The sequence below is a fragment of the Strix uralensis genome, chromosome 16 (genome assembly GCF_047716275.1).
Source record: "Strix uralensis isolate ZFMK-TIS-50842 chromosome 16, bStrUra1, whole genome shotgun sequence".
NCBI classification, from domain to species: domain Eukaryota; kingdom Metazoa; phylum Chordata; class Aves; order Strigiformes; family Strigidae; genus Strix; species Strix uralensis.
This window is the reverse complement of record NC_133987.1, coordinates 9,507,539-9,518,461: the sequence shown is the minus strand read 5'-3', so window position 1 is coordinate 9,518,461 and position 10,923 is coordinate 9,507,539. Positions and strand designations below refer to the sequence as shown.

Here is a 10,923-nt window from a genome sequence, read left to right as displayed (position 1 = left end):
ATTATGTGAGACTGGAGAACGAGATGTTAGTTATTTCTCTGGAGCTGAGGGAAGATGACACCTCATTTTCTGTCCTCAAATGACAGCTGGCAAATAAACCATCACCCCTATCAGCAGACAAGGACCAGAGATCAGTGGTCAGAAGAGTCACAGGGAGGAACTGGCGGATGCCAAAAGAGGAAACCCAGCTGTTTGTTCCAAGACTCCACTGTGACAGTGGCCAGCTGCTGGGATGTTTGCAGATGTACCAAGAAGTTTGCTTTGTTTTTAAATAAATGTTTTCTAAGGAACGCTTAAAAGTTGTCTTGTCAGCAGTTGGTGCTGACCAAACTCATCTATGATACCCCACTGACCCTTCTAAACGTCCTCCATTTCCTGCATATCCTGTAAAAGGCCAGGATAGCTCTGTGCACATTTGATCACGGAGACAGGTCTTCCAGAGATGCTTTGTCTAGAATAACAAGCAGCTGAAGAACAGGGAGAGAGGGGTGTTAAGCTACATCTAAGGCAGCACAGAGCAGAGACAGGCACAATGGAAACAAAGAGAATTTTAATTAAAAAAGAAAAAAACCACAAACGCCCACCCCCAGAAAACAAAGTGGTCTCTCCTCTGCACAGATCTGCATGTTCCCTCCAACACAGAGAGTGCAGAGACTTCAAGTGCAAGGGCCAGCGCTCCCTTCTGCTCTCCCAGCAGCTCTGCCTTCTTGGAGACAAAAAAAACCAAACAGCAAACCGATGGCCGCTGCCCCAAGACCCCATGAAGGAAGTGGTCCCTGTTTGGCACAATATTCAGGAGATTTTTCTCCCACAATAATGGCGTCTTAGCCAGATGGATCGATCCTTGCCCCTTTCAGATCTTAAGTCAGCACACTCTCCTTTTCCAGCACAGTCTGGCCTGCTACATCACCTCTTTGATCCTCCAGCACGTGGGTTGAAATACACTGTCTTCTTACAGGGCTTCAATGCAGCTGACGACTCCAGTTAAATTAATTCCTCTGGAAGTGGAGTTCCCAAAACCACATGTTCATATCATGGCCTCCATGTGCAGAACCTTCAAAGCCTCTGAAATCTGGGAGCTGGTGTCAATCTGGCCGTACATCCCCACCAGGAAGGCCCTGTGCAGTAACACTGCTGCGTGCTCTGTGAAAGGGAAGGACAGCATGAGGACCGACCTGACAGCTCCAACGTGCAGGCAAGAGCAATCCACCAACAAACACCGACCGGGATGAACGTTTGCAGCTGTGCAAGAAATTCTCTCCTTCCATAAGAACATGGCACAATCCACTTTCTAATAGCTCTGTGGGTATGTGATCATGTGAGGGATCACAACTCTGAGAAAATTGTAAGGGAGCAAAATCACTTCAAGGAAGCCTCCCCTGTCTCTAAGAGAAATCTCCCCTGGAATGCTCAGGCCAAAGCTACTATTGATACAGATCATCTGTGTGTCTGATGGCCTGGTCTAGGTGACACTGACCCCTGGCAACTTCCCAGGGAGGCTGTTCCCAGCACAAGAGCCCAGCTTTGACCCTTGTGAGGCCAAGCTTGCACCAAAGGTGGCAGATACCAACTTACCTTGGCAAAGGAGGGTGTATTCAGGCAGGTTCCTCAGTGCTGTCTGCACCACCTCGAAGTCTCGGCTGCCGAGGCAGTACATGAAGGTGGGAAGGAAGTCTGCAGCAATGCTGGGAGTAAAACATGGCAGTGTCAGTACTGTCCAGATCACCACCAACAGGCGTGCAAGATGGGCAGCCAGTGCCCATCAGTGACCCAGGACAGCCCAAGTTCCAGTGGTCCTCACCTGGGGTCGTTCTGAATGGAGCGCAAAGCCAGGCTAAAGGCCAGATTTCGGCAGGACTCCTCTGATGAGCTCATCAGCTTCTGTAGGTTTGTCTGAAAGATGATGCATAAATTAGGATCCCAGGGCCATCCAGGGAGCACAGACTCCTCAGACTTGCTTTACTACCCCTCCAGCACCAATCCAGCCCAACACACATCCAGCAGGTACTGGCTGAGCCAGGAAATCCCCCTCTGTAAGAAGGATTATCCTGGTTTTGAATACTTTAAAGCACCCTTCTGCAATCTTATTCCACGTGGGACAGCTGAGTTTTCCCTAGGCTCCAGTGTTTTCAACAGAGCTGTTTTGCTCTCTCTTTGCCCCAATACTGGGAAAAGGACAGAGGGCTAATTAACTTCTCTATGTCAGAGGAAGAAAGTGGATGATGACAGACCCAACATGCAATGGAGAGAAGATTGCAGGGAAGTAAATACTGCCTGCTCTCAGAAGGCCTAACTGAAGATAGATTTCTCCCAAGATGCTGCAACAACCACCCAAAAAGCAGAGGAAGGCTAGTATTTAAGCTGGCTGTGCAACACAGACTCCGGTGAAAAGAATCTCTTCCTTCCAGTGGCAGTTTGAGACACTAATACTCACAGCGAAAAAGGAGAGAATTTCTGGCCTCCGTCTGGACATCTCATCAATGTCTGTCAGCACCTCCAGGATGTCTGGTGGGAGATACAGGTTGAAAAGGGGTGACTGAAATTCACTGATCCAAAGGATCTTTTTCCCTACAAATCCAATCTCCCAAGCAGTCAAGTTTTCCCACCTACACACAGACCTAGAGTAATGAAGGCAGTTCTTCAAAAAGAAAGAGAACAGGTAGGTCACATGCCAATCAGCACATCCCAACCTGCCCAGGCAGAGGTCACCAGCACTGTCATGCCATAGGCAGGGGGAGGAGTGGAGTGGGGTGTGAGGTTTCAATTCCAGAGCACCTTCTTCTGTAACTGAAAGATCTTCACAGAAAGCCTCTTTTAGAAAGTGTCCAGTGTCCAGACAGGATTTCCTCCCCCTATTTCTAGTGAGGAAGGAAAACTGTCACCTCAATACTGCAACTTAGGTCTGAACACTGGACACCTGTGATTTCAGAAGACCTCTGAAGAAGCAGCATGCTGTTCCCATATGACAAGTTCACATGATTTTCTTCCATGAAGGCCATTTGGGGATTTCTAGCAAAATCTGGCTTCTCATCAATTTGGTATTTCTATATCATTAAAAAAATAGCATTCCTATCAGCACTCCAGGCCTGGCTTGACATGAACTGCAGCACTCCTTGAATTACTAATACTATTTCCCAGAGCACTTACAAGATCCTTGAAGAGCCCCACAGCAGAGGCAGTTGCAACACTGCTGAGCTAAGTGATAACAGCATCATAGGAAGCCTCTGTCACAGAATCACAGAAGGTTACGGACAAGTTCATCCAAAACAAAACCACATCCTAACTGCTGGAGACTTCCAAACATGACCAAAACAGGAAACTAGCCTGTAGCTGACAGATAAGTAACAGGGTTGGTGTAAGTCTGCACTTGCCCTGCATCTTTGTGCAGCTCTGCAGGTCCTCACTTACCCTCAACTGTTTGGCCTCTAGAGAGCCTCTTCATATATGGGGCCATTTCAGCCGGCGTGAGAGGAGTGAAGAGAGACATGCTGACAAGGGGGAGAGAGCCAGCTGCTGCTTCATCTGGGGGAGAGAGAGAGAGAGAACAGGTCACTCCTGACAGTTTATGTAGTTCTAACAGGGAGACAGGTCCAGCATTACCTATCATGAGCCAACCAGCAATACTGTAATACAATTCCTGGCTCTCACACTGTCTCTAGCCTCACTGCACCTGCTCGTACCCCTCAGCTGACGCAAAGAGAAGGAACCTTCCTGAGCTTCTTTTAATACTGCATAATTTTCCCAAGCAAGCTATGAACAGTGGAGAAGTGGATGCACCCTTAGGGTCTCCTGACAGGTCAATCCTTAAGTGTGGCTGAGGAAGGCAAAATCCACACCAACGAAACTCACCCTTGTTAAGAGCTGTTCTGCTACAGTAGTGATACCACCGACAGGAAAGCAAATTAACCCATCCCAGATACTGGTTCCAAATTGCTGAGTATACAAGGGCCATTCTCTGCTCTAAATACCCTTTCGTTGGGCTGTTAAGAGAAGAATGAGCACAGCATATATCCCATTAAAGCATCTGTGCTCCAAAACATACTGCAGGTTTACCAGCTGGAGTAACTCTTCCCCCCAGACTCACCATCCTTCTCTTCATCGGAGCCCCTGTCCAAGATGCCACTCTTACTAGGCAGGCTCAGCCCAGCCAGGAGGGACTTCAACATTGCTAGGTCACTGTTGTCTGATGACAGGTCACTGGGGGAAGAGATGGCATGTTTAGCTTTCAATATCAGTAAAGGCATGAGGACAAGTAACAGCACATATGTATGCTAAAACGAGTAGTTTCTCAGAAGCAGAAACAAGATTTTTTTCATCGTAACTGGAACTCAAATGCATTTTTCCCCATATCTGCAGGTGGGACCTTGCAGCCACTGCTCAGGGAAAAGACCCTCCTGTTGGCCTCTGGAAATGACTGCAGAACACTACGATGCCTCAATAGGATGTTTAGGCCATTAGGTGAGTTGAAATCATTACCTGACTTTCTTGGGCTCAGTTTTCACCTAAAAAGGGATATGCTGCTGTGGTGGTTTGACCACAATAGCAACTTGAGGGAGCTAAGGGTGAAAGAGTGCCATATTAATAGCTATTTTGTCACATCCTCTTGCTGTCTTCTGTCTGATTAGCTCATGGCAGCCTGACTGTGCGAGCTCTCCACGAGCAAACCATGGGCTAACCGGAGTAAGGAAGCTTACTGGAGTGGATCCGAGTGCTTCTGCAAGAAGGAGACAGCTGCCTGGGCATTGCATGTGATGTACTTATGGATAAACTGGACAAACTTGCTGATGAAGGCAGCCAGGTGCCGCGAGGATTTTCTGTAGTTCTGAGAAAGAATCGAGAAGATGCGTTAACAAAAAAGCAGAGATGCACTGCCCCATCCTGCACCTCTGGGGACCAGGGAGCAGCTTCTTGATCTCCTGCCTGCTCTTTAAGCTCTCCAAGGTACGTGATACACTTTTTTTGTTCTTAGGTATATGAATTTTTTCCCTTCGAATGGGAGAGAGCTGGGCTTGCCCTGTGTTACATGAGCTTCTCCATCTAGTGGCTGTCAGCCCGCGCATGGAGGGGGAGCAGGGACTTTCCTACCAGCAGCAGACGGATGAAGGACAGGAGACAGTCCCATAGTGCCGCCTGGTGCTCGTTCTGGAAGACCTGCGGCTGGAGCAGCTCCAGGATCCCCAGGACGTGGATGAAGAAGGTCAAATGATTCTGCTGCCTGAACTCCTGGAAATTGAGGTGAACACGGCCGTGCAGCAGTGCTGCAATCATTGGCAAGTGCCTGAAACGCCAAACAGAAGAAAATCCTGATTAGCCTGTTTCTAGAAACAGTTACACATTGTTACACCTCAGTTCCTGTAAGGAAGCATCCCTTATCCTCCCCCAGGGTCCTGGATTTGATCCCTGTATCCATAGAATCAGCAAGCCCCACTTCCCACCCATGCTCTGTTCTCTAGCCTCCAATTCCAAGAGGACTGTTTCCAGACAGACATGAAGCCAAAAGAGGTGCTGCCTCATTATAAGAGATATGACTTTGCTGCTATTTCTCTTGACTTCTGTACATGAATGTGGACTGCCACAATCATCATGATTGCTGCGAGTTTGTTCCGCTTCTAGGACAAGGGTGGATGCTTTTCAATGAACTCCAGCCACACAGAGGGTGAAAGGGTACCTAAGCAGCAGGATGGGATGAGCCACAGCTAGCTTCCTGCAGGCCATATTGGCATCCCACACGCGGCTTTCTGATGACTTGGAGTCACTGGTGTCTGCAAGGAGGTTAATGAATCTGTGAACCAGGGCATCGAGCTAGAAGAAAAGTAATAAGTAAACAGTTAAGAAGTTTAAAGCATAATCAAGTCCCTGGCTCTTCAGCGATTTCTTTCCAACCACAGAGTGGGTTAACAGAAACTATTTTCAGGTAGAATCTGCAAGCAGACGCAACATTCCAGCTGGCACAGGATCTGAAGCCCCCAGTCCCTACAGACATCAAAGCAGGATCAGACGCCCACACACTTGTGCATTGCAGAAGCCTTTGGCACACAGAAGCCTGTGATGCTTATACTATTTTATAGGAGGACACTGCAAAATAAACCACACCTGAACTCTCTGCTCCTGAGCGTGCAGGCATGGAAGGTGGCAACAGAAGAGCAAGGTAAAGAAACCAAGTGACCCAGGAAGCTTTTGCCAGTCCTCTCCTTTTAAACTGGGTATCAAGGTAGCATCCACTCTGGGTATACAACTGGAAAGGGGCTCTCCTATGCCTCTAACTTTACCTTGCAAGTGCTGCTGTCTCTGGCTCCTTCACTGGTGAGAAGCATCTCAGGCATAGGCACAAGTAGCTCGGGAAGTTGCAGGTATATCTGAAGCAGAAGGTCCTGGCAGCATTTTCCCACAGAGCTGAAGGAAAAAGGGAGAGGTCAGCCACTGGTTACTATGTTAGCTCAACCAGCAAACATCCCAGACCCATCAGATGAATAACAGCCTCCCTGCATATGCCAAACAGACCATGTAAAAGAGCAGCCACTGCTAATCTGCATCACTCTTTTTTCAGTCTTTGCTTCTTTTGAACTGCTCAAATCATTCACAATCTACATGGATCCATCATTAGACCATTTGGAGTTAGAAAACTGCAGCTACAAAGCTCTGCTTACGTGTCCAGTGAAGAGTTCCTGCATACGGTACTCATGGTCATCTCCATCCCAAGTGGAAGACTACTCAGAAGCACAACTAGTCAGACTAGCCAGCCTGTTCTCTACACACCAGCCCTCTATAGATCCCTGGCACAATCTGTACAGTGCAATGGCAACTGAGATTACTCAGTTTCTTTTCTAACATCACCATAAGCGAGGTTAGAATTAGGTCAGTTTGTTTCACTGCCACAAATACAGTGCTACCATAGCTGTTGGGAAACAATCTAGTCTCCATTCAGCTTTGAGAGCAATCATGGTCAGAAGCAGGATGCCTTATGAGCAGTGATTCAAGGGATGGAGTAGACAAGAAATCCCACGTTAGGAACTAGTAATTAAAAATAACCATTGCCTTGAAGAAGAAAAAAAAAAAAAAAAAGCATGGCAAGCATTTCATCCTGAAGTCCTAAAACTAAAAAGGCCCTTAAACTTCACTATTAAAGTCACCTTCCTGGTCCAAGTACCATTTAAAATGACTTATTATCCCCCCAAACCTCTGGGAGAATAGTGTATACTTTTCATAGGGGTTTTGGAACACAATATTCTTAATGAAGACATTCTGGCAGGTCTCATCATTACCTGGCTGCCTGTGCCCATGTAACTACAATTACAGTAGACACTGCTCCCCATTTGCAACCCCACCTGCTTCCCCACTGCTGGATGCAGCTGGTCAGATACTCCGTTACTTTTTTGATGCTCTCAAGGTCCCCATGAGAACAACTGAGCAACAAAGGCAGTCGAGACTGGATGAGTGTGCAAGAGGCCTCTTCAGTGTTCTGGTATCTGGTTTCTGCTTCAGCCAGGATCAGCTCCACCATGCTGATCAATTCCGATGCCTTTAGGTGGAGCACGAATTCCTCACGGCGCTTCTGTAATGCAAGAGAACATCCAAAATGAATCCACATCAAATCCCTAGATCCTTAGTTCCTTCTAGTCACACCCTCCCCAGCTGGAATGGAACATTCTTAGAACTAGACTTAAGAACTGCCCCATATCTAGAGCTCTGAAAGCATGCAACACAGCCCAAATGAAACCTCTTCTACTTCTGAACTCATTTACTTACATTCTAGCATGTGTGATGGGTCAGAAACCATAAAACATTCACTAAACCAAAGAAATTCTTCTGTGGAGAAGAGATGCAACGCCCTTTTCTTTGTAAAATGGGAATTATCCCACACTGGGTTTTAGATTGCTCACCACTGCAGCCTTATGCCTAGATCTTTAACAGATATTGTGGCAATTGCTGCAGAGGAAATGCCAAGTGGGCAAACTTATGTGTGTTCACATCAGCTTTTTGGACTCAAAATTGCCACTGTAATATGTAACATAGCAGAGCAGCTAAGTAAACAGCTGAGGTACAGGCAGCAAACTTGGCATGCTGCACCTGTATCACTCCAGCCACCTCTTGGCCATGGAAAAAATCAGGCATTGTGAAAGCATTGTCTTTCACTCCATCCAGAGAGGAATCTTGGAAGAACTGAACCACTACCTGAGGAGTTCTTTGGTCCCTTCCCTGCCAGATCCGAGGAATGTGAATACAGGCCCACAAGAAATCCAAGGATGCAGTTGGGTCAAACCTGCCAGAAGACAAAAGAAGACAGATTTGTAATTAGAGGCAACACAGCCCTCGGGCAGCACACAAACACATGGTAGTGTCTCTAAACATCATGAGTACTGTGAAGAAAGAAACATCTGCAAATGTAAAAATAGGATCCATTAAGTCCCGAGAAGGGGTTTGGTTCTGTTCCCAGATTATGACTAAATATTTGTTGCAATAAGCACAGCACAGGGTACAGAGCTGAACAAATGGCATTCAGCAAGAGTGTGGTGGCTACACGGAGTCTTGCACAACAAGGCCAGAAGTTGGTCATCAACACAAACAATTGGTACAATCAGACCAGTGACCTTCCTGTCCCAGTATACAGAACATCCTATCCTGGCTGGTATCCTGGATTGCAGAAATTCATGAGTTTGTTAGTGAGCAAGAGATCAAAAATAAAATAATAAGCAAACTGAAATACTACCAGCTTTAGAAGTATTGCTAGTTTAGTCATGTCCTGAATTACTACTATTAGGTATTAGCATTTCCTCATCCATAAGCACAAGTTTAAGCAAGATACTACTACAGTGGCACATCAGTATTTGAGAGCAGTGTACAGAAGCTGGGAGCTAGGGCTGCTCCAGAGATCAGAACTGGGAGCCTGATGCCAGGAAGGGGGTTAGAGAAAGCCTGGTAATGGAGTTTAGTACAACCAAAAGATCCAGCAGAGCCTGCCCAGGTACAGAGACTGCTGTCAGTTCGCTATCCAAGCCATCTTGCAAACCCCATGCTCATAAAGATTATCAACACGGGCAATGCTAGATGGATTACCCAGTGATTAGCACTTCCTGTTTAGAACACAGCCAAATCTTTATGTGCTGCTTCCATCAAACAGCAGGTAATATTTATATCAAGGTACACAAATCAGCAGGACTGAAATCAGCATCCTTCTCACAAAGCCTGTTTTTGGCTGGGTTACATCTCCTGGCAGACGCACCATGGAACAAGGCAGCTCTTGTTCTCAGCTTCTGTTTGTTCTCTCTCAGACACAATGAGTTGCCCAACTAAAAACTCCTTGCTAGGCCTAAAAAACAAGACTCACCTTTGCTCCCGGTTTCTGCAAAGCAGAAGCCTGATGCACTGGTGCAGCGTGGTCCAGCTGGACTGGTGAGTCAGAAGCGCCAAGAGATACGGGCGGAAGGAGGGCACCTGGGACCCTGCCTGAAAGGACCAAACAAGGAAGAGAGGTAATAAACAGATCCTTGCTGCGAGGTGGATGTAGGAGACACTATGTATATTAGAGAAGGATGACGATCCAGGCAGGCAGACAGCACAGAAGACAACACATGGATTTAGGATTTGAACTGCAGTACTTTCTAACAGAACATGGCATCAGCCGTGAAACTGTTTCAGTCTTCGCTTCGGAATATCCCTTCTGGGCAAACTATTTATCTGTCTGCAAAAATACCAATGAAAACACAGCTGGCTGGGCTGCTATGGGACTATGTTGTGTCTGTAACGCACTCTGAAGTCCTGAAAAGAACACAGCTGAGGAAATACAATGATAAGATGAAGCAAAAGACTTGCACTGAGAAGGATGCACCAGAATCCCTCTCCTAGTCAGCCTATGCTCTTTGAAACTCGTATGGCAACGTGTAGCAAAACATAAAACGACCCCTTGGCCTGTTTCCGGGTGCAGGCCAGTACCCCAGAAAGGTGGTTTCAGCACAGTAGTCCCCCCAACAACTCTTACTTTGTTCCAGGAGAACAGTAGTTTCTGCTGGAGATCAGGGCAGCTGCTGATCACCTCTGGGTCCAACATCTCCAACCAGTCATTAAGAAGGCCAGAGGTCGGCCCTAGCCAAGCTGCTTCGGTACTGAGGAGAAAACAAAGCCCATATCAGTGGCAATGTCATGAACCCATACCTACCAGTGAATTCCCAACGTTGCCTAGGCTCACCTGCAACTGTCCAGCTCCTTCTTCACTGGTGTTTCTTCTTTGTCCTGGAGTAGCAAGGAGCTCACCACAGCAATTGGTTTCATGGCAGGAAACCTAGCAGTGGTCTCAACAGTAGCTGAGAAGAGGACAGTCAGGAGTTCCTCCAAGTACGGAGAGTGAGTTTCAAGCAGACCCTGAAGGACTAGCAGAGGGAGAAAGATGTCACTCATTAACTTCAGGATGTGGTGAAAGCTAGGGAACCTTATAAGAGTATTATGAAGGCAATCATTCCAGCATTCCTGAAAGCCTGGCTCAGTAAGGAAGAGTGAAGCCATTTTTATCTGGGACAGTAGGCTTCTATTTCTTATGTTGTTAGTGGAAACCAACAGTTTGCCGAGAGACTTAATCCCAGCCCAGTCTACAGTTTATAAACCCACATACCAGTGCAGGGGAAGGAGGTGATACAAGATAGGACCAAGTTTAGATCAGTTCACATTTTCTGATCCAGGCAGAAGGCAGCTTCCCACAGCCTGTACAGTAGGCACTCCCTTGCTGGGCTGGAAGTTCAACCTGCTGCTGCAACAGGGAAGGAGAGCAGAAGGACAGCCATACCTTTGCTGATGAGCTCCGGCTCCACATTACACTTCTCTCCTGATTTCAGGGTTGCAATGATGGCACGTACCGTGGAGCTGATCAAGTCGGGGTCACGACGGAAAGTCAGAGCTTCTGTGAGGTGCAAGAAGCCACCTCGAACTGCAAAG

The 10,923-nt window shown here is 47.1% G+C and overlaps 1 protein-coding gene across 2 annotated transcripts in view; it reads right to left on the bottom strand.

Moving 5' to 3' along the window:
* Window positions 1–535: 535 nt before the first annotated feature.
* The window catches only part of INTS1 (integrator complex subunit 1), a 29,680-nt gene continuing 19,292 nt past the window's right edge, over window positions 536–10,923 (bottom strand). For both annotated transcript variants that reach the window (XM_074886390.1, XM_074886391.1), the window contains exons 32-47: window positions 10,775–10,915; window positions 10,184–10,364; window positions 9,977–10,100; window positions 9,326–9,444; window positions 8,173–8,260; window positions 7,326–7,552; window positions 6,270–6,393; window positions 5,669–5,802; window positions 5,086–5,278; window positions 4,695–4,822; window positions 4,085–4,197; window positions 3,409–3,522; window positions 2,435–2,505; window positions 1,802–1,893; window positions 1,576–1,685; window positions 536–1,143 (exon numbers count right to left, since the gene is read on the bottom strand). In XM_074886390.1, coding sequence (XP_074742491.1) covers window positions 1,028–1,143; window positions 1,576–1,685; window positions 1,802–1,893; window positions 2,435–2,505; window positions 3,409–3,522; window positions 4,085–4,197; window positions 4,695–4,822; window positions 5,086–5,278; window positions 5,669–5,802; window positions 6,270–6,393; window positions 7,326–7,552; window positions 8,173–8,260; window positions 9,326–9,444; window positions 9,977–10,100; window positions 10,184–10,364; window positions 10,775–10,915 — 2,075 coding nt within the window. In that variant the 3' untranslated portion in view covers window positions 536–1,027. The remainder of the gene's footprint in view (window positions 1,144–1,575; window positions 1,686–1,801; window positions 1,894–2,434; window positions 2,506–3,408; window positions 3,523–4,084; window positions 4,198–4,694; window positions 4,823–5,085; window positions 5,279–5,668; window positions 5,803–6,269; window positions 6,394–7,325; window positions 7,553–8,172; window positions 8,261–9,325; window positions 9,445–9,976; window positions 10,101–10,183; window positions 10,365–10,774; window positions 10,916–10,923) is intronic.